This window comes from Dendrobates tinctorius, unplaced genomic scaffold (assembly GCF_039654945.1).
Source record: "Dendrobates tinctorius isolate UK_male_01 unplaced genomic scaffold, ASM3965494v1 ptg000003l, whole genome shotgun sequence".
In the NCBI taxonomy this organism is placed as follows: domain Eukaryota; kingdom Metazoa; phylum Chordata; class Amphibia; order Anura; family Dendrobatidae; genus Dendrobates; species Dendrobates tinctorius.
This window is the reverse complement of record NW_027361671.1, coordinates 75,659,708-75,682,065: the sequence shown is the minus strand read 5'-3', so window position 1 is coordinate 75,682,065 and position 22,358 is coordinate 75,659,708. Positions and strand designations below refer to the sequence as shown.

The following is a 22,358-nucleotide window of genomic DNA, read 5'->3' as shown; positions in this document are numbered from 1 at the left end:
TTAATATGGGCTCGGCCTCGGTATTAATGGTATGGGAAACCATGAAGGCCTACTTTAGAGGGCTGTGCATTAAAGACATATCGCTAGTTAAGACCGAGATGGGCAGGAGAGACCAGGAATTGATTAGGTCATGAGAGGGAGCAGAGGCGGCACTAATTGAGGAGCAAACCCCTGGGGCCCGGGACCGTTTGAGATCAGCACAGAGAGAGGTTTGTAATATGACTATAAAAACTGCGGAGAGGAAAAGGCTGTTCTGCACAATGAAGTTTTTCGAGGAGGGAGAGAGAGCAGGTCACCTTCTGTCCAGGGTGGTGGCGACCCAAAGGGAATCGGCGTTTATTGCTAAATTAAAGGGGAAAGCCAGATGTGAGCATACAGGCAGTAGTGCCATACTGGAGGTTATGATGGTATTTTACTCCATTCTGTACCAGTCACACATGCAGCCGTCAGAGGAGGAAAGTGATAACTTTTTAGTGGGGGTGCAGCTTCCACGACTCTCACTAGCAGAGCAGAGGCTTCTTGAGGAGCCCTTTGATATGGAGGAACTTGAGGCAGCTCTGGCCTCTGTACCTAGTGACAGGGCCCTGGGGGGGGGGAACGGTATCCCAGGGGAAGTCTACAATAAATACAAGGAGGTGTTGCTTCCCAAGTTAATGGAGGTTTAATCTGCGGGTTTGGCGGGGGGGGGAGCTGCCCCGGTCCATGCGAGAGGCGATAATTGTTGTCCCACCAAAGCAGGGAGAAGATTTGATAGACCCAGCTTCATATCGTCCAATCTCTTTGTTGACCACTGACATTAAGTTATTGGCCAAAATGCTGGCGAACAGACTTAACAAGGTCATCGAATCCCTAATTCACCAAGACCAGTCAGGGTTTATGCCCAATAAATCCACAGCTATAAATCTCCGGCGATTATACTTAAACATTCAGGTGAGGGCGGATAATGTGGGACAGAGGGTAATAGTTTCCCTAGATGCCGCTAAGGCGTTCGACAGTGTGGAGTGGAGGTATTTGTGGGCGGTAATGAGAACCATGGGATTTGGTGATCGGTTTGTGAGTTGGGTGCGTTTGCTATTTACATCCCCTAGTGCTAAAATACGGGTTAATGGTTTGCTGTCTGAGAGTTTCTCCCTATATAGGGGAACGAGGCAGGGGTGTCCCCTGTCCCCCCTGCTGTTTGCGATTGCGGTAGAGCCGTTAGCGGCAAAGATTCGGGGTACTACGGATATCTGGGAATTCCAATATGGCTGCCACGTAGAGAAAGTGGCTTTATACGCGGATGATGTGCTGCTGTTTCTGGCTGACCCGAGCGACTCCCTGAGTTCCGCTATGACAGTTATTGGTAAATTCGGCTCTATTTCTGGACTGACTATCAACTGGGATAAATCCGTGTTTCTTCCCGTGGACTCGGCTGCTCCCTTAACGCTAGACCCTGGGACCCCTTTGAGGGTGGTTAGGGAGTTTAAATATTTGGGCATTGTGGTCTCGGCTAAATTGGAGGAATATGAACGTCTCAATCTTACCCCCCTTATCAATAAGTTTCAACAAAAAATTGGAGCATGGAAGAAACTATTCCTGTCTGTGGCAGGTAGCGCAAATTTATTAAAAATGATCCTCATTCCCCAGCTCCTATATATACTTCATAATACGCCTGTCTGGTTGGCGCAAAATAAATTCTACCGGATTGATTCTCTTTTCCGGGACTTGATCTGGAAGGGTAGTAGGGCACGCATTAAACTTGAACATCTACAGAGGTCAAAAGAGGAGGGGGGCCTGGCAATCCCAAACCCGTGGGTTTATTATGTGTCATCCCAATGTCAGCATATGGTGGGGTGGGAGGAGCCAACTCAATCTGCGTCGGCCGGGAAGGTCCTTGAGTTTATAGTGGGCAGAGGTCCGCTGCTGGCTAGTCTAGAGGCTGGTAGGTTCCGGGTGAACCCTAAAAGTCTCCCGACAATCGCTATGGTGGACAAGATTTGGCAAAGAGTTAGACAATGGAGGGGCATTACGGAGTTCACGCGCTTTTCGTCGGTTTGGTTTGATCTGAGACTGGGCGAGTTAATACATCTGAGGGGATTTGCTCAATGGAGAAGGGTCGGGATATGGTTTGTGTCACAACTGTTGGGTGACGGCATGCTTAAGACTTTTGGCGAGATCAGGAGGGAGTTCCCTCTGAGTCAATCCCTCTTCTTTCAATATCTGCAGCTGCGGCGTGCAGTCGATCAACAGCTTAAAACATCAAGAATAGTGGTGCAATCAGATGTGATGGTGAATCTTGTAGGGTCACTGAGGAACACTAAGGGTTTCATCTCCCTCGTATATAGGGTTTTTTTTGGATTCATTCCTAGTAAGGCACCCGGCTAAGTCCAGAGAAAAATGGGAAGAGGATGTGGGACCAATCTCGGACTCTCAGTGGGAGAGCTTATTACAATTCATCCCAAAGGTCTCTGAGTGAAGCCAGGAGAGTCTCACAACTCTACCTAACACATAGGGTATACAGGACCCCGGTCTGGATGAAGAGGGCGGGCCGGAGGGGAGATTCTTGCTGCCTGTGTTGCTCTGAGGATGGGGCAGATCTCCTACATATGATGTGGTCCTGCCCTGCCCTACAGAACTTTTGGGTACAAACACTTAATTTGACTCAGGAGGTAATGGGAGTGGATCGTATAAGGAACCCGCTGACGTGTGTATTGGGATGCATGGAGGATATTGCAGTTGATGAGTGGGGGAAGCTGACCATAGCCAGAATCCTATATGCTGCCAGAAAGCTCATTGCGGCCCACTGGTTAGATGACAAACCGCCAGCTAGACAGGAACTGATTAATAAGGTTAACTTTATTGTCTTGATGGAACAGAACATATATGCGAAAAGAGGTCAACACATGCAGTTTGAGAATGTGTGGGGTGGCTGGATGGAGCACCCAGGCCTGGCTTCGGAGGCTCTTATGAGAGAGAGAATGCGTCTACCTACGCGTTCTTGACCCTCTGTGTTGGTACTTTAAACAGGGATCTTAAGTGGCTGGCTTGAAAAAAGATTCAAAATGTGACATGGTGTGTGATAAGTGCAATGATTTAAAGGGATGGGGTTAGGGTGGATGGGGGAGGGGATGGGATTTAGGATGTAAGTACAGTTATATTGCTTGTCAGGTTGAACATGGTTTACATTATATGCTAAAGTTAAATGTATTGTCAAAGTTTCATGCTGACAATTTTTAAATAATCATCTGATTAAAAAAAAATATATATATATATATATGACCTCTATGAGGTGGATAAAACTAAGTCATACCATTCCCCCCCCCCTTTCCTTTTCTCTGAATCTGTGTGTTTGTAAGATTTTACTCAACAATGTTTAACTAGTACTATAGTATAATTGGTTGTTAGCATTTTTAGATTTTTTACTATCCTTTATAGGTTAGTTTTTTTCTTTTCCTGAAAAATTTTAAATAAAAATTACAATTTAAAAAAAGGTATAAACCACTGAGGACTCTCAAATCTTAATATTTTCCTATAGTCTAAAAATTTCTATTAATCCTTAAGGTCACGATGCTCCAGCAGCCTTCTTTTTTATCAACCAGTGACAGTTAACACAGTATTTAAGGGCCACATTCAGTTCATTGAACAATGAATTACAGATCATCTTTGGTTTTCATATGGATTGTTAAGGTACTACTAATTTTGAAATGCCCTGAATTTCACGAATAAAGACCATTCACATTTACTTTACTGTAATTTGAAAACCTAATATTTTGTAAGTGGTGTTTTTTCTATTAATTAAATGTGTTGAGAACAGAGGGTCAATGAAAGAGAATTAAGGTCTCTACATTAATTGGGTCAAGGCTCCAAAGCTTATGATTGAACACTTTCTAACTATTTTCTATCTTTTTTCCAGTACAATCAACTACAGCAAGGATTTGCCATTAGCCCAAGGCATAAAGTTCCAGTGAAGTATCCCTAGATGACGCTCTTACAACCTTCAGAAAACATGGCAAACAATCAGCCGTAATGTGGAGCCATGAATTCAGTATTGCTGAATGACTGATCTCTCGGATAAAACCTTGAAATGAGTCTGTATAGCGACAAGAAAATGATTAGGATCCGTTCTTTCAGCAGAATTACCACTGATACAGTATACTAGATATTCGCTGTGAATCTGGATAACTTGATCAGTGATTTATCAATGACTGCCGGATAACTTTCTGTTCCGTAGTCAACAGTTTGTAATTTACAAATTGAACTTTTAGTATATAAAACATTTCTATTGTGGCTTATAATATGTTTGGTGTGGTGTTTCTTTCCTGTTCCTTTCAAACTCTTGTTTTTTTTTGTTTTGTTTTATAATTGCATATGCATCGCTTTAAAATCTTTATTGGATTGGTGAAAATTCCATGGTATGTCTCCTTGTGTCTACAGATACATACTCTAGATATAAATATATATCTGATACAGCATAAATCTCCATCATGAGAAAGGCTGTATACTCTAGACTGGGTGGTAGAATCAGAGTTGTCAACCATCCAGAAATTGCCAGACAGTTCTTAAAAACTGGTCACTTCTTTGCCTTGTCTGCAAAAAAAAAATCCCGGATTCCGCAATTTTTTTTGACACTGAAGAAACCTATATACAGCTCTGGCAAAAATTAATAGACCACTGCACAGTTTTATAAAAATCAGCTTCTCTACATGTCTGATAGCCATAACACACATGGATGTCATCCATGTGAGACGCATCAGAGCCGGGAAAGAAGCATTACAGTAAGTGCTGTTCCCCGGCGGCTCGTGCTGAACACTGATCTCATCATTCTCTCCTGCTTGTGCCGATCGCCGGTACTGATGCCGGTATCAGAAATATCAGGACATGTGAAAGAGGCATTATAGCGGGTTTTTCTGTTTGGCAGCTGTCACACACTAAAAGATGCTTTTTATTGCAAAAAATAGTTTTTGCATCACCATATTTTGAGAGCTATAATTTTTCCAAATTTTGGCTCACAGAGTCATGTGAGGTCTTGTTTTTTGCAGGACGAGTTGACGTTTTCATTGGTATCATTTTTGTGCAAATGACATTTTTTTAATCGCTTTGTATTCTGATTTTTGGGAGGCAGAATGAACAAAAATCAGCAATTTGTGAATTTTTTTTTTTTTTTTTTTTTTTTGGGTGGGGGGGTGGGCGTCTATAATGTTCCGCGTGGGGTAAAATTGATAATAAGAAAAAAAGCAGAGAAAGCACCACTGCAGAAAAGCGCACACTGCACCAAATATAATTAAGACTGAAATGAGTAATTTTATTGATACGAAAGAGTTATACACAATAAAAACATAATAAAATCTCAAAACTATGGCATCCATAGCACCCATGATACATATTGATACAAAAACATCATACATATAAACATATATAATGTATGCATAGAATCTAACGACAATGTAGCAGTATACCCTCCCTATTCCTAGGCTCATGAGGACTGTATAACCCTAAACAAGGCACAGCCCATAGGAAAGATGGAGCAACCACACACAACAATCCATGTTATATAGCTTTCATACCGGGACCATGATAAGCCCAGGTAGCAAGAAAGGGAGGGAAAAGTTAAACCCTACAACTATCAGTGATGCCGAAGCACACAATAAGGCAAAGCAATATCAAAAACTGCCATAAAAAAGATCAATTGCCGCAATGAAAATTCAGATACATGGATGCCATACCCAGGACCATTACCCCACGCGTATCGTCGTAACCCGTACGGCTTCGTCAGGGGAAGTGACAAAACAGTGATCCAGGGGGCTTTAAATACCTTGCAGAAGTCAGTTGTGGCATTCCAATGCACTATGGACATCCCGTCTATGAGGCAGCCAAAGCAGGAAGTGTATGAGCCGGCATCCTGGTCATGTGAGCAGGGCCCATGGCAACCGCGTATGCGCTGTGTAAGCCTATAGTAAATACAAGCTGGCGGTCTTGCTGCAACGCGCATGTGTTATAAGAGCCTGTAATGAATCAAGAATATCAGCCCCACCGCGCCTGCGTCCAGTGGAACGCAGGCTAACATATTTGAGGCGCACTAAACCTGCGCATATATTACCACCACCAGCGTGAGTTAGTGCTGGTACATAAATAAGCGCGCGCGCCGCTCCCGGGAGCACAGAAACATACAGGGACCAGACATACATATACACTGGGGAGGACACAACAACACAAGACATAACAGATATGAAAATCTTCACCTTATAAGGTGGTATCATAACCGGTGATCAGGACACTCATTAAGGAAGCAAACCTCATAGTTAATCTGGAATCCATTTTGCCATTTAGAATACTAGGAACAACCCAATACCCAAATTATTGGAGAAATATAGTATGGGGAATTATGATATTTTAGCAAATACCGGCAAATACCGAAAAAAGAACATATATCAAGATATTTATGAGAATATGTCGCAGCACAAAAAGTACTGTAAATATCAAAGAGGCTATATCAAGAGGCTAGGATCAAAGAGGAGGGGAAGGGGAGAAGGTACGAAGTAAGACACAATTGGTAATGAGACTATATGAAAAAGGTCATAAGTACTTATATATATAGACAGAGGGTGTAAAAAATACCCTCTATTTCAGAGAAAAGTGGCATCAATAGTTATCCAAAAATGCCAAGAACTACCCCTCTCCAAGTCCACTACAGTAAATGGAATAAATATCGCCCAAAAGGGAGCACTAATAAAAATATAGCCTCCCTGAGCTATGATGATATTCCAGAATAGACCCATCCTGATAAATAAGGTCACGTAAACCCAGGGCAAATCCCCTCTATCCTAGTACCTTAAAGCAGAGACAAAGTCATCCACTAGCCGACTCATCCCAAACACCCCCTAATAAGGTCAGATGAACTCCGATCAAAAATTCCTTTTGTCCTAGTGCCTTTAAATAACACGGTCCTCATGAGCCAAATGAAAAACTAATGTCTTCTAATATTTAATATCCAAGAAGTATCATTTCTCCTTGCGGAGAATGACATGCTAAGCATGTCGAGGTGAGGAGACTTAAAGCCGCAATGCTCCTCTGGGAAATATGCTAATTATGCAAATTGTCTCTTCAGAGAGGAAGAGGACTAGAACTCTAGTGCCACCTATTGGAGGTAGCAATCCTAAAAGTCAATGTTGACCCTTTAACAAGCCTAGTTACATGACTTAGGATAAAAGCCAAACCAGAATCTCCATTTGCAGACACTGTGTTTCGGGGTACTGCCCCTCATCAGTGCAAAGTGGGAGATCTGGTTTGGCTGTGAGAGAGGCGTCTGACCGATATCCAAGAAGTATCATTTCTCCTTGCGGAGAATGACATGCTAAGCATGTCGAGGTGAGGAGACTTAAAGCCGCAATGCTCCTCTGGGAAATATGCTAATTATGCAAATTGTCTCTTCAGAGAGGAAGAGGACTAGAACTCTAGTGCCACCTATTGGAGGTAGCAATCCTAAAAGTCAATGTTGACCCTTTAACGAGCCTAGTTACATGACTTAGGATAAAAGCCAAACCAGAATCTCCATTTGCAGACACTGTGTTTCCTAAGTCATGTAACTAGGCTCGTTAAAGGGTCAACATTGACTTTTAGGATTGCTACCTCCAATAGGTGGCACTAGAGTTCTAGTCCTCTTCCTCTCTGAAGAGACAATTTGCATAATTCTAATATTTAATGACATCAACAAAATATATAACAATATATTGTTGGATAGAGGAATTTCCAAAGTTAAGACAAGCCTAAGATATACTAGCTAATACAAAAGTACCGCCCTTAATATACAAAACCCCACCTCCCATGTAACACCGGAAAAAAGCCTCCCAATAATGAGACAATGCATCAATACAACATAAGGAACTCCTAATAGAGCTCCACAAAGTGAATGTCCAAGATCCAGTTCCAGAGACGATAATGGCTGAGATCCAACAAGTCCAGAGATTTATTAAGGAACTCTCAAATAGGGCAAAAGTGACCTCAAAAGAAAGTGTTTCCTCGACGGGGCCATAGCGAAGTCATGATGGAGCCTTAGTTCCAGTAGACAATGATCCCAAGAGAAGTAACTGCCTAAAGAAAGGGGGACCAGAATAACACAATATAAGCAGTCAACCCAGAAAACCTGTGAATAACAGCTCTTCATTAAGACCCCTAGGGGCCAGGGAATTCAGACTGAAAATCCAACGGGACTCTTTGTAGTAATAATTTTTTAGGGGAACCCCCCGTTAGACATTAATATCTTCTCCAAACCCACCACCCTAGTGTTAGTAACCTTACCAGCATGGTGGGTCAGAAAATGAGCCGCCACAGACATCAAGGCTTTGCCTTTGGCTTCATCCGTAATCGCCAAATTGATTGTTGAGAAATGTTTCTGTATCCTTCGGAGCAATTCCTGAGAAGTTTGGCCAATATAGACTTGGTTACATGGACAAATCAATGCATAAACCACACAACTGGTTTTACAATTGATATAAGACATCAATTTATGCCTAACCCCATCCCCTGGATTGATGAAATAGTTCCTAGTGGGGTGCATGTGGGGACAAACAGTACAATTCCCACATGCAAAAGAACCCCTAAGCGTGACTCCCCGGTCCAGCCCAACTGTGGGTCTCATGTAATGGCTCCTCATCAGGAGGTCCCTGAAATTCGGTGCCCTCCTGGCTGTAATGCATGGCTGCTTGGGCACGATACTGGATGTCTGCAAATCAGTTGTAAGTATACCCCAATGTTGTGAACTCATTTTCTGGTCTGCCTTTGGTGTCTGGTGAGGGAGCTGGTTGTCCCTTATTAGATTGGCCTCTTTTTGCTCTGTTCGCAGAATATGCCAGAGTGCTGATACAGTGGGAGAAGTCTAGTGACTTCAGGGTATTTTTTGCTATCTGAAGTGTTGGACATTTTTTCAGGGTTTTTTGGCGTGATTGCAGACAGTATCTTTCCTTTCCTGTCCTTTCTAGCTAGTGTGGGCCCCATCGTGTGCTCAGCCTATTTTCCTACCTGTGCTCATGTTTTCATCTTGTCTCACAGTCAATACATGTGTGGGGGCTGTCTATTCCTTTGGGGTCTGCTCTGGGGCAGTTTTAGATTTCCCCTTTTCTTGCTTTAGGCTTTAGTCCTCCGGCTGTGTCGAGGCGTCTAGAATCATCGTAGGTACGCTCCACGGCCGCTGTTAGTTGTGTGGTTAGGATCAGGGGTCTGCAATCCGCGTAGTTACCAAACTCTCTGGTTTTCTGTGACTTGGCTTGGTCTTGTTTTCCTCCTCGGTGACCCATTCATAACACCCCAATGTCTCCCAAGCACTTCTATCACCTGTAACCATTGACTGTTATATTGTGTGATAAACCGGGGTTTTGAATCCTGGATCTTTTCACTTGTCACCAACAGAGAATCCTGTGTGCACCCCTTTGCTCGTTGATATGCCAGCGAGATACTTCTCCGAGGATAATTCCTCTTTTTGAAACGCTTCGTTAGACATAAGGCCTCCTCACGGAACACCTCATTCGAGGTGCAATTTCTTCTTGTTCTTAAAAATTGTCCAGTGGGGACTCCATTTCTGGTATGGGCCAGGTGGAAACTCGTATAATCCAATAGACTGTTCGTGGCTGTTGGTTTTCGAAACAGTCTCGTGGAGATACCGGAATTCTCATTGGAAACTAGGAGGTCCAAAAAGGTGACTGAAAGAGAGGACATAGAGTGAGTAAGTAAGTACAATATTATGCGGATTAGAGTTCAATGATTCAGTGAAGGCACAGCATTCCTCCACTGTTCCAATCCAGATGAAAAAAATATCGATAAAGTGCGACCAATGCCGCACTTTATCTCTGAACCATTCTGTCAGATATACCCGTGTTGCCTCCCACCAGCCTAAAAATAGGTTTGCCAGGGCCGGCGCACATCTGGCCCCCATCGCCACACCTGACGTCTGAATATAATAAGATCCATCAAAGATGAAAAAATTGTGCTTCATTATGAACTCAAGCAAATCAATAATCAATGAGTCATGCATTCTGTCAGACTGTGTCACCTGGTCAAAAAAGTGCAGTACCGCTCTTATACCATCTGAGTGATCAATATTCGAGTATAGCGATGCAACATCGCAGGTGACTAATAATGCCTCAGACGGTAAGTCAACATCCGACACTTCCTAATAAAGTGGGAGGTATCCTGTATATAAGATGGTAGATCTTTAACCATGGACTGAAGGAAATAATTCACATAAATCGACGCCTTTTCACATAGACTACCTATGCTAGCCACTATAGGTTGGCCCGGAGGTCTCACAAGATTCTTATGGACCTTGGGCAACATATAGAAGGTAGGTGTAATAGGATGTTCAACCCACAAGAATGCCATTTCCTTCTTATTGATAATACCAAGCTCCAATGCCTTATCCAATAACCTAAACTTGACCGAAAAAGGTCCTGTTGGTAATTTTTTGTAAAATCGAATGTTGTCCAGTTGGCGATGCGCTTCCTCCCGATATAACTCATGTGGCCACAAGACCACATTCCCACCCTTGTCAGCCTCCTTGATCACAAATAATTTATTAGATCTGAGGCTGGCAAGGGCTGATCTTTCACCGGCATGCAAATTATCCAATTGTCGAGACCTGGAGGGAATAGCCAAAAAATCTTTTTTGACAAGTTCAAAAAAGACCCTGTTGGCTGGAACCAACGCAAATGGTGGAGCCACCACAGATTTATTTCTAAAGGGGAAACGATTTTTACCAGTATTTGAGTCCTCCAGTAAGAGGTCCAATAAATCCTGCAAAACTTGTCGGTCCGTCTGATCCAAGCCATCCACCATCCGTGGTTTGTTATGTAATATCTGGAGCACCAAATGCCTGCAAAAAATATAAAGGTCCTTGACCAAGGTGAATTGATCAATTGCCTTAACAGGAGCAAAGGTCAGACCCCTCTGCAATACAGAAATTTCAGTAGGTGAAAGTTTATACTGGGACAAATTAATGATTTGTAACAGATTATCCTGTACCTGTATGTCCGAGATTCCATCCCCCGAAGTGTCTTGTTCCTCTATTTGCAAAAATTTCTGTACTGATTGTATTGCGGAGGTCTGCAGCCCCTGTATCGAGTGCTTCTTGTAAACGTCTGGCCGCTTGCGACGGCCCCTTCTGGTCCGGTGTCGGCCTCGCTCTCGGCCGATGATAAAAAAAAAATCACTGCCCGATGTATAATCTGGTTTGCGGGTAACCTCATCCGCTCTATCCGAAACCTTATATGAGGGAGCCCCATATCTTCTATTTCCCTTAGGTTTCCATTGAAATGCCTGTTTGTCCTCAAAATCCCTACGGTCCCTATGAAATTTAGATTTTTTTCTTTTGGTAATCTCCTTGTCATACTTGTCAAGACTCTCTTTTAACTTAATTTTAAAAGGTTGTACCTGTGTCACCTCATCAAAGACACTCAATTTAGAGTCCTTGATCTGTTTTTTAACCGAGACAAGTAAGTCCCTATCATGTTCCAGAAGCATATTCATAATGATACCCGAGCACCGCAAAAGACCCTGCTCCCAAGTAGTGCGGAAGCTGGGGGATGGTTCCCATGCAGGATAAATAGAAACCCTTAAACCTCGTGGCACGATGTTGGATTTTATGTACTCCTCCAGAGACCGAGTATTCCACCATAATCTAATTCCTAGTTTATGTGCTGCTGTTAACTCTGATGTAACACTAGAGAATTCAGAGCTCGGTGTACTGACATTAGAGGTAGAAAAAATATCCGAAGACTGAGCCCTCCAGGCTGCCTTCCTTGTGTCCCAGTCCATCCCCGAACCGTATCAGTTATTATTCACCTACAAGGCAAAAAGCTGAAAACAACAAAAATACAAAAATTGTTAACCAACCAATAAAAATGATAACACTAAGTATCAATAATCACAAGCATGCTGAGAACACACAATAATGTTCTAAACACATGAAAAAAGCACATCCACTCAAAGTCGGTTGTGTGCAGCCCAAGAGGAAAGTCAGTCAAAGAACAGGCCAAAAAAACTATGCAAAACACAAGGTGCAATTGTGGGTGCACTAAGCTGTGCAAGATAACATTAATGATATGGCCAGGTGCCGCAGCAGTGGAATAATAACAATAAGAAAAAAGCAGAGAAAGCACCACTGCAGAAAAGCGCACACTGCACCAAATATAATTAAGACTGAAATTAGTAATTTTATTGATACAAAAGAATTATACACAATAAAAACATAATAAAATCACAAAACTATGGCATCCATACTACCCATGATACATAATACAAAAACATCATGCATATAAACATATATAATGTATGCATATAATCTAACGACAATGTGGCAATGTAGCAGTATACCCTCCCTCTTCCTAGGCTCATGAGGACTGTATAACCCTAAACAAGGCACAGCCCATAGGTAAGATGGAGCAACCACACTCAACAATCCATGTTATATAGCTTTCATACCGGGACCATGATAAGCCCAGATAGCAAGAAAGGGAGGGAAAAGTTAAACCCTACAAATATCAGTGATGCCGAAGCACACAATAAGGCAAAGCAATATCAAAAACTGCCATAAAAAAGATCAATTGCCGCAATGAAAATGCAGATACATGGATGCCATACCCAGGACCATTACCCCACGCGTATCGCCGTTACCCGTACGGCTTCATCAGGGAAAGTGACAAAACAGTGATCCAGGGGGTTTTAAATACCTTGCAGAGGTCAGTCGGGGTGTTCCAATGCACTATGGACATCCCCTCTATGAGGCAGCCAAAGCAGGAAGTGTATGAGCCGGCGTCCCGGTCATATGAGCAGGGCCCATGGCAACCGCGCATGCGCTGGGTAAGCCTATAGTAAATACAAGCTGGCGGTCTTGCCGCAACGCGCATGTGTAATAAGAGCCTGTAATGAATCAAGAATATCAGCCCCACCGCGCCTGCGTCCCGTGGAACGCAGGCTAACGTATTTGAGGTACACTAAACCTGCGCATATATTACCACCACCAGCGTGAGTTAGTGCTGGTACATAAATAAGCGCGCGCGCCGCTCCCGGGAGCACAGAAACATACAGGGACCAGACATACATATACACCATAAAATACACATATACATGGGGGAGGACAACAACACAAGACATGAAATCTTCACCTTATAAGGTGGTACTGTATCATAACCGGTGATCAGGACACTCCATAATGTCCCACAACGATCTGGATTATTTGGATAGTGATCACATCAGTGATACAACCGCTATCTATGACAGCCGGAACATACTGATAGGAGAATAATCGCTCCTGCAGCTTTTAAGCGCTGAGCTGCCATGAGAAAGTTCACTGGAGAGTTCAAAGCTGATGAACCCTGGTGACCTCACTTATGGTACAGCTCGCTATTTCAGAAAGTTCTCAAGCAGTAGTGCCGTAAGTGAGTTCATTGTGGTTCAGCTATGAACCCCAGCAGGGGCGGATACAGACTGTAGTGGGCCCCTGTGCAAGAAATTTTTCGGGCCCCCCCAACCCTTCATAGGGCAACAAAGTTATTTGTTATTTGTTGTTATCTAATATTGAGCTATGCAGGGCTGGATATAATATCTGTATAGAACATAACGTAACCCCCCCATAGAATACAATTCCGTTCCCCCCCCATATAGTATAATGCAGCCCCTCCATAGAATATATGGCAACCCACCCCCTCATGGGATATAATGCAGCCCCTTATATAGTATAATGTAGCCCCTCCATAGAATACAATGTAGCCCTCCTCATATAGTATAATGCAGCCCCCATAGAATATAATAAATATAATACTGCCCCCCTATAGACTATAATGTAGCCCCAAATAGAATATAATACAGCCCACCTCCCCATAGAATATAATGTAGTCCCCCATATTATATAACACAGCCTCCCCTTATAGAATATAATGTAAAATGTACCACCGTGGTATATAACACAGCCGCATAGTATATAGCCCAGCCCACCATGGTATATAGCCCACCATGGTATAATACAGCCCAGCATGGTATATAGTCCCCCAGAATGGTATAATACAGCGCAGCATGGTATAATACAGCCCAGCATGTTATATAGCCCCCCCAGCATGGTATATAGCCCCCCCAGCATAGTATAATACAGCCAGGCATGGTATATAGCCCCCCCAGCATGGTATAATACAGCCCAGCATGGTATATAGCCCCCCAGCATGGTATAATACAGCCCAACATGGTATATAGCCCCCCAGCATGGTATATAGCCCCCCCAGCATGGTATGATACTGCCCAGCATGGTATATAGCCCCCCCAGCATGGTATGATACAGCCCAGCATGGTATATAGCCCCTCCAGCATGCTATAATACAACCCAGCATGGTATATAGCCCCCCAGGCATGGTATATAGCCCCCCCCAGCATGGTATATAGCCCTCCCCCCAGCATGGTATGATACAGCCCAGCATGGTATATAGCCCCCCCAGCATGGTATGATACAGCCCAGCATGGTATATAGCCCCCAGCATGGCCCCACAGTCCAGTACTCACACTGATTTAAAAAAAAGCAACACACTCCTCACCTTCTCCTCCTGCCTGCGTTGCTCCCGCCTCCCGGCTCCTGTCTCCTCTCCTGCATTGCCTGGTGCACAGTGAGAGCGCGATGATGTCATTGCGCACCCGCTGTGTCAGAGGCAGAGCGGGGAATGATGGGAGAGGGAGCGTCAGCTGACGCTCTCTCCTCCAGGTTCCATCATTGCCTCCTTCAATGCGGGGGGGCGGGGGTGGAGTTGGCGCTGGGGGCAGGCAGGTCCCTTTGCCTCCCGCAGCGCTGCTCTTCTCATTGCACCACACATGGCTAATTTGACTTTTGACATAATTAGCCATGCGGTGCTGGAGGGCGGTAGGTCCGCCCCTGAACTCCAGTGAACTTTCCTTTCTCATGGGATTTCAGTGTTCGATACAGCAGGAGTAATTACACTCCTGTAAGTGTGTTTCGGCTGGTGGGGATAGTGGTTGCATCACTGTTTTGACCTCTATCTAAGTCATCTGGATTGCCGTGGGACAGGTGAGAGTTAGGGTTGTTTATTATTTTATTTTTTACAGGGGACATGGGCATTGGTGTTAGGCGCAAGGTCAGTATAACTTTTGTTTATTTCTACATGTGTAAGACAGGGTGTTGATTTTTATTTCAAATAAAGGATTTTATTCTCGCTGTGTTTATTTCCAAACTTACAATGGGATTAGTAATGGGGGTGTCTTAGACACCTTTCCATTATTAACCCCTGGGCTTGATGTCACCTGACAATGCAAAGGTGACATCAACCCCACAAATACTACCCTACTTGCCACAGGGCAAGTGGAAAGAGTGAGGCTAAGCGCCAGATTTGGTGCACCTTATTGATATGCCATTTCTGTAGCAGCTGAGGGCTGGTGTTGTTAGCCTGGGAGGAGGGCTAATTTCCATGGCCTCTTCCTTGGTTATTAATGACATTCCATAGCTGTTTGTTTAGCCTTTGCTGATTTGAAATAATAAAAGGACCCTACGTAATTACTTCTTTCTGGGGTTTCCCCATAAAATAACCAGTAAAGGTTAAACGAACAGCTGTGAGCAGATATTAATATCCTGTGAACCTTTAGGGATATTGCCCTCCTTCCCAGAATATTAACATTGACCCCCTTGTCCCATGTAAAAGACAGAAAGTAATAAACAACCATGATACTCGCCTTGCGTCTAATCTACCTATGCCCAGGTCCCCTGTAAAAAGCAAAAAACCCAACAAAACATATCATTCACTGTCCAAAGTGAAGACTTAGCTATACTGTGCAATGCCATAATCCTTCTCTGCTATAACTGGTTCACAACCTGAATGGTGTCATGATGTGACCATCCAGGATGAAAACCAGGACAGAGGTGCTGCTCGCAGCTTCAGTGATGAGTGGTGACATCATAGAGGTTACTGCTGGTCACAGATGGTGTACTGCTATCAGCGACATGAGGCGTAGATTGATGGGAGTAGTACTCTCTCATCAGCTGATGCGTGTGACCGGAGGTAACCTTTTAGCTGCTGGCTCACGCTGTCATATGGCAGCTTGTGAACCGCAGCTCATGACCGGTAGTAATGATCTTACTGCTCATCAGACCGCCACGCTGGCCGTGCACTGGTATGTTTTTGCCGCGCATGCTCCCTTTTTGCGCAGCGCCGACGTGCGCCAAATGCACCGTGTTGCATTTTTGTGGCGCAGTGCAAAAATGCTAAATATAGGGTACGCCGGTCGCATGCAGCATCATGTGCCCATAGGAGGAGCTGACCGGAGAAGGCGTGGCCGGGGCGGAGCTTAGCGGCGGCCCTGCGCTGCGCCTCATAACGCAAGTCTGAAAGTAGCCTAACAGTTTCTAAGAATATTTTTTTGAGACAAATATGTCAAGGCATACCGAATAGAAAACAAAAATCTATTGCCAGCACAAAAAAATTATATATACACATCACCAATTTTCTAAGTAAATATATTTCAATAGGTGCTATTGACAAGAAAGTCTCACTAGATTTTGGAAACAACCCATCCAATCCACACAGGCAAAAAAAAAATTAAACCATAGATGTCCATAGATTAAGTTTAAGAAATTTCATAGAGAAAATATATAGAACATGCTTATTGAATATGTTGTACAGAAGAAGCCTTTGTTGGTGATGACAGCTTCAAGACGCCTCCTGTATGAAGAAACTAATCTCACATTGCTCAGGTGTGATTTTGGCCCATTGTTGCACACAAACACTTCAAATCCTGAAGGTTTTGTGGATTACTTCTATGAACCAACGTTTCTTCCATAAATTTTCTGTTGGATTCATGTCTGGTGATTGGGTCATTCTATCAGTTTTATTTTCTTTCTCTGACATTCTGATTCAATGAATTCTAAACTTAATTGTTGGTATGGTGTTTTGGGGGCGATATGCAGTGCCTTTTGGCCTCCAAACATGGTGTGCATTATGGCATCCAGAGACTTCTTTAGTTTTGGTTTCTTCTGACCAGATTATATTCTCGCAGTATTTGACAGGCTTGTATGAATGATCCGTATAGCGTAAATGCGCTTGAATGTGTTTTTTCTTCAGTAATGGAGTCTTGCATAGTGAGCGTGCACTACAGCCATAGAGCTTGAGTGCACAACTTAGTTTTTTTTGAGGCAATTATGCCTGTTGATATCAGGTCTTTCTGTAGCTCTCCACAGGTGGTCCCTGGCTCTTGGACAACTTTTCAGATAATTCTTTTCATTCTTCTGTCTGAAATCTTGCGGGGAGCATCTGTGTATGGACGCTTTATGGTGAACTTGTTTCCACTTTCTGATTATGGCCCCAACAACCTTCAGTAGTTAAGAAATTAACTACTGGGCGTCGGGGGTGGAAGCGCCGTCCGCGGGTCCCCCAGGGGCTCAGCGTCCGAGCGGGCATCAGCGCAGCACGGTCAGGGGTCCAGGTGCTCTTCTGTGGCTGCCGCACCGCCCTCCTCCCCTGCTGATGTCCAGGAGCTCCAGGAGGGGTGGCCGCTTCCGGGTCACGCCCCTCTGACATCACGCGCAAGGCACGCTTGGAATGGGCGTGCCCGCGTGACGTCGGGGGCGACGCCGAATCCAAGATGGCGGCATCCATGAAAAAAGCGCCGGCCGGCAAAAGATCATCCCGGCAGCGTGGTGGGGGAGGAGCTGTCAATGGGCACCGGAGGAGGCGGAGAGTGCAGTGAATCCCTCTTAAAAAGAGGGATGACCACAGAAGACGCACTCATGCCCAATACTTCACAATGGAAGTGGGGCAAGAAGAGCAGCAGCGGCAGCGACAGCAGCAGCAGCGACAGCAGCAGCAGGAACTCTCGCCAGATGCCTTGCCGAGTCGCCAGCATACCAGGAGCAGCCGCTCGAGTGGTGGGAGCGGCAGTCGTAAACATCACCGGCATGACTCTGAGACGTCTAGAAAAATCATCATGAGTGCATCTGAGGAGCCTCCAAGATGGTGAGTGATCTACGTGAATGTCACCCTTATGATAACGGGGTTCAATTTTCTGTTTGATCACTAGGGGTCGAAGAAATCTAGCGGCAAAACAAAGAATAGAGAATGCTCTCTATGCAGAGACCCGCTGGCAGATCAGTGGCAGAAAGATCTCTGCGCTGACTGTATAAACAAAACCATACGGGATGAAACCCCTGATTTGGTGACTAGCCTTAGGGCTATAATACAAGAGGAGGTGAAAGGCTCCCTAAAGGCAGTCCTTAAAAAGACAGATAAAAGAAGCTGAAAAAGGGATTCTGATTCAGAGGCCTCGCTAGTGCAGAAAGGTCGGGAAAGATCCCTGTCCCCCTCCACCTCCTCTTCCTCTACTCAGTCCTCAGAATCCTCCTCTGACAGCGGTATAGGGGGCCGTCCGTGTTTCCCAACAGAGGACGTGGAAAAGCTGGTCAAAGCTATCAGGTCTACAATGGGCCTTAAGGAGGAAAAGACTCCTAAATCATTGGAGGATGTTATGTTTGGAGGACTGGAGGAAAGGAAAAAATGCACCTTCCCTGTAAATGATAAGATAAAGGCCTTAATTGACAGGGAATGGAAAAAACCTGAGAGGTCGGGTGCCTTACGTTCTACATCAAAAAGGAGGTACCCATTTGAAAAAAAGGACTCAGAAACCTGGGAAAAAGTCTCAAAGATTGATGGTGCCGTAGCTAAATCCTCAAAAAAGGTATCTCTACCATTAGAGGACTCTGGCGTGCTGAAAGACCCGCTTGATAGAAAGCAGATGGTTTCCTGTAACATATCTGGGAAGCATCGGCAGGTGGATTTAAACCGGCAATAGCTGGTACTTGTACCGCTCGTGCCCTCATGATCTGGCTACAACAAATAGAGGACCAGATCAGGGATAAAGTTCCTAGGGACGAAATACTGTCTAATCTGACACTGGTATATGGAGCAGCGGCTTTCCTAGCGGATACCTCAGCAGATTCCGCGATATTAACAGCTAGAGCGACAAGCTTGTCAAATGCGGCAAGACGAGCCCTGTGGCTTAAAGGGTGTCCGGGGGATTTGCCATCGAAACATAGACTGTGTTCCATTCCATGTGACGGCCAATTCCTCTTCGGGAAGAAACTAGAGGAAATTTTGGAGCATGCGGGGGATAGGAAGAAAGGTTTTCCTCAATTTCCGGGAGAACACAAAAAGCAGCCCTTTCGGAGAAGATTTAATGGGGGTCGTCCCCCGGGAGATAGGAAAAATTGGGACTTTAAAGAAAGGAGAGGATCGGGCTATATGTTTAAAGGGCCCTCTACTTCCTTCAAAAAATCTCCCCAATGACATCAGGTCGGAGGTAGGGGGAAGGCTTTCTCTCTTCCTTTCTGCCTAGGAAAATAGCTCCCCCAGTACATGGGTCCTAAGCATAATCAAGTACGGATTAAAAATAAAATTCACCCATCCGCCCAGGCAAACCTTTATAATGACACCCCGAAGGAAAGCCCAAGAGCAACTGGCCCTGGAGACGGAAGTCTTGGGACTAGTGCAAAAACAAGTCCTACAGGAAGTACCAGTTTGAGAAGGAAAGGGGTTTTACTCCCCCCTCTTTTTTAAATGCAAAAACCAGACGGCCCTTGGAGGACCATAGTCAATCTGAGGAGGCTCAGTCAGTGGGTATACAATTGCTCCTTCAAAATGGAGTCAATCAATACGGCCACAAAAATCCTGTTCCAGCACTGCCTCATGGCAGTGATGATAGACTTAAAAGATGCCTACTATCATATCCCAATCCATCGGGAGTATCAAAAGTACTTGAGAGTAGCGCTCTATGTCCAAGGTCAGGTGAAACACTACCAATACGCAGCCCTTCCGTTCGGCCTGTCTACAGCCCACAGAGTTTTCACAAAGGTGATGGCAGAAGTAATGTCATTTCATTCCCGGGACATAGTGATCGTCCAATACCTGAACGACTTTCTTGTCGTAGGGAGGTCGGAGACCCATTGCACACACCAAGTGAAGGAAGTAATATCAACTTTAATAGGGCTAGGATGGATAATAAACGTCTCCAAATCGAGATAAACACCAGTAAAGGTGCAATCCTTCCTAGGGTTAATACTGGACTCCAAGCGACAGCATTGCCTCCTACCAGAGAACAAAGAGACCAAGATAAGGGGCTTAGCTCGCACAGCAATACAAAGGCCATCTATGACACTGAGGAACGCAATGTCCCTTTTAGGCTTGTTGACATCATGCATACCCGTGGTAGCATGGGCACAGTACTACTTAAGACAACTGCAGTGGGAAGTTCTGTCAGCGCAGAAACAATTGAAAGGGCGTTTAAAGGGCGAATTATGTCTCTCCAAGGAGGTAAGAGATTCCCTATTCTGGTGGATTGTAAGAGAGCATCTAACAGCCGGTGTCCCGTGGCAGAAACCAGTCGAGGACATCAATACAACTGACGCAAGTGGCACAGGGTGGGGAGCACACCTGAGATCCCACTCGATACAGGGAACCTGGTCCTTGCTAGAAAGGCAACACGGTTCAAATGTAAAAGAACTCAGGGCAGTAGAGAAAGCCGTGAAACATTTTCTCCCCTTGCTTTGGTACCGCCACACTCGAGTCATGACGGACAATCGTGCAGTGGTAGCTTACATCAACCACCAGGGGGGAACGAGATCTAGGGGCCTCATGGAAATATCAAATCTACTTTTCCAGTCAGCAGAATAACATCTGTTGTCCATCACGGCACTGCATATAACGGGTGTCGAAAATACACAAGCAGACTTCCTGAGTCGCAGGCACCTTAGACAGGGGGAATGGTCACTAAACCCCCAAGTTTTCCAACAAATAGTTCAAGCTTGGGGCAAACCAGAAATAGGCCTGTTCGCCACCTTACGCAACCGAAGGGTCAGGAAGGTCTGCTCACTGAATCCAAAAGAAAATCCCTTCGCAGTAGATGCCCTACAAATACCCTGGAAGTTCTCCCTGGCCTACACATTCCCCCCCGATAACAATGATCCCCGTAGTAGTCTGGAAAATCAGGGAGGATCGAGCGAGAATAATTCTTATAGCTCCGTTTTGGCCGAGGAGGCCTTGGTTCTCCCTTCTGAGACTCATGTCAGTGACAGATCCATGGATCTTACCGGAGGTTCCAGACCTGCTTTCCCAGGGACCAGTGGTCCACTCTCAGGTGAAGGGCTTCCATCTGGCAGCCTGGAATTTGAGAGGGCGCTACTGAGTCACCAGGGATTCTCACCAGGGTTAGTCTCCACCCTGTTGAAGAGTAGGAAATCTATAACAGCCCAAATCTATGGTAGAACGTGGAAAAAGTTACTAGACTTCCTGGGGGAACCTTTAGGGGATGAAGCTCCAGTGGGACCTATCCTAGAATTCCTACAGTCAGGGCTGCAACTCGGGTTAGCCACTAACACCCTCAAAGTCCAAGTCTCAGCTCTGGGGGCCCTATATAACTAGCATCCAATAGGTGGGTGTCCCGGTTCATAAAGTCTTGTGGCAGGTCAAGGCTGGTCATTATCCCAAAGATACCACCCTGGGACCTGAGTCCAGTCTTAGAGGCTTTAACCAAAGATCCCTTTGAACCACTGCAAGAGCTGTCACCAAAACTACTCACACTTGAAACTGTATTACTGGTAGCCTTAACATCGGCCTGTAGAGTGAGCGATCTACAAGCTCTATCTACATGCCCTCCATATACGCAGATCTTAGATGACCGAGTGATTCTAAGACCAGACCCGGCCTACCTCCCCAAGGTGGTCCAAAAGTTTCATAGGACTCAGGAGATCTTCTTGCCATCATTCTGTAACAATCCTATAAACCCGGGGGAGCAAAAGTTCCATACATTGGATGTAAGGAGGGCCATATTACCATATATGTCAATAACTAGTCAGTGGAGGAAAGATCAGTCTCTGTTTGTAGCCTTTCAGGGTAGTAGAAAAGGGTACTGGGTAGCTAAGAGTACCATTTCCAGATGGATCAGGGAGGCCTTTATGTTATCCTACTCTGCAAGTGGCGCTCCGGTTCCAGAAGGCATCAAGGCTCACTCCACCAGAGCCGTGGCTACCTCCTGGGCAGAAAAGGCTGAGGTATCGATTGAGCAGATTTGTAAAGCCGCTACTTGCTCCTCACCTTCGACCTTTTTTAAGCACTACCGACTTGATCTATCTTCCTCTACTGACCTAACCTTTGGTAGAAGGGTGCTACAAACAGTGGTCCCTTGTGTCTTATTCTACAAAAGTCTCTCAGGTGTGCCATCATGGGAGATGGGAAAACACCAAGGTTACTTACTGGTAGCCGGTTTTTCCGGAGCCCATGACGGCACCTGTATATTTCCCCCTTATCACTCCTTTGGTGTGCACTATAGTTTGGGTGCTTGTTTAGTTAAATATAATG

General features: G+C 44.9%; 1 protein-coding gene across 2 annotated transcripts in view; it reads left to right on the top strand.

The window, feature by feature from the left end:
- Positions 1–4,274, top strand: part of ALDH7A1 (aldehyde dehydrogenase 7 family member A1) — a 95,580-nt gene extending 91,306 nt beyond the window's left edge. For both annotated transcript variants that reach the window (XM_073557236.1, XM_073557238.1), the window contains exon 18: positions 3,893–4,274. In XM_073557236.1, coding sequence (XP_073413337.1) covers positions 3,893–3,947 — 55 coding nt within the window. In that variant the 3' untranslated portion in view covers positions 3,948–4,274. The remainder of the gene's footprint in view (positions 1–3,892) is intronic.
- The last annotated feature ends 18,084 nt before the right edge of the window (positions 4,275–22,358 follow it).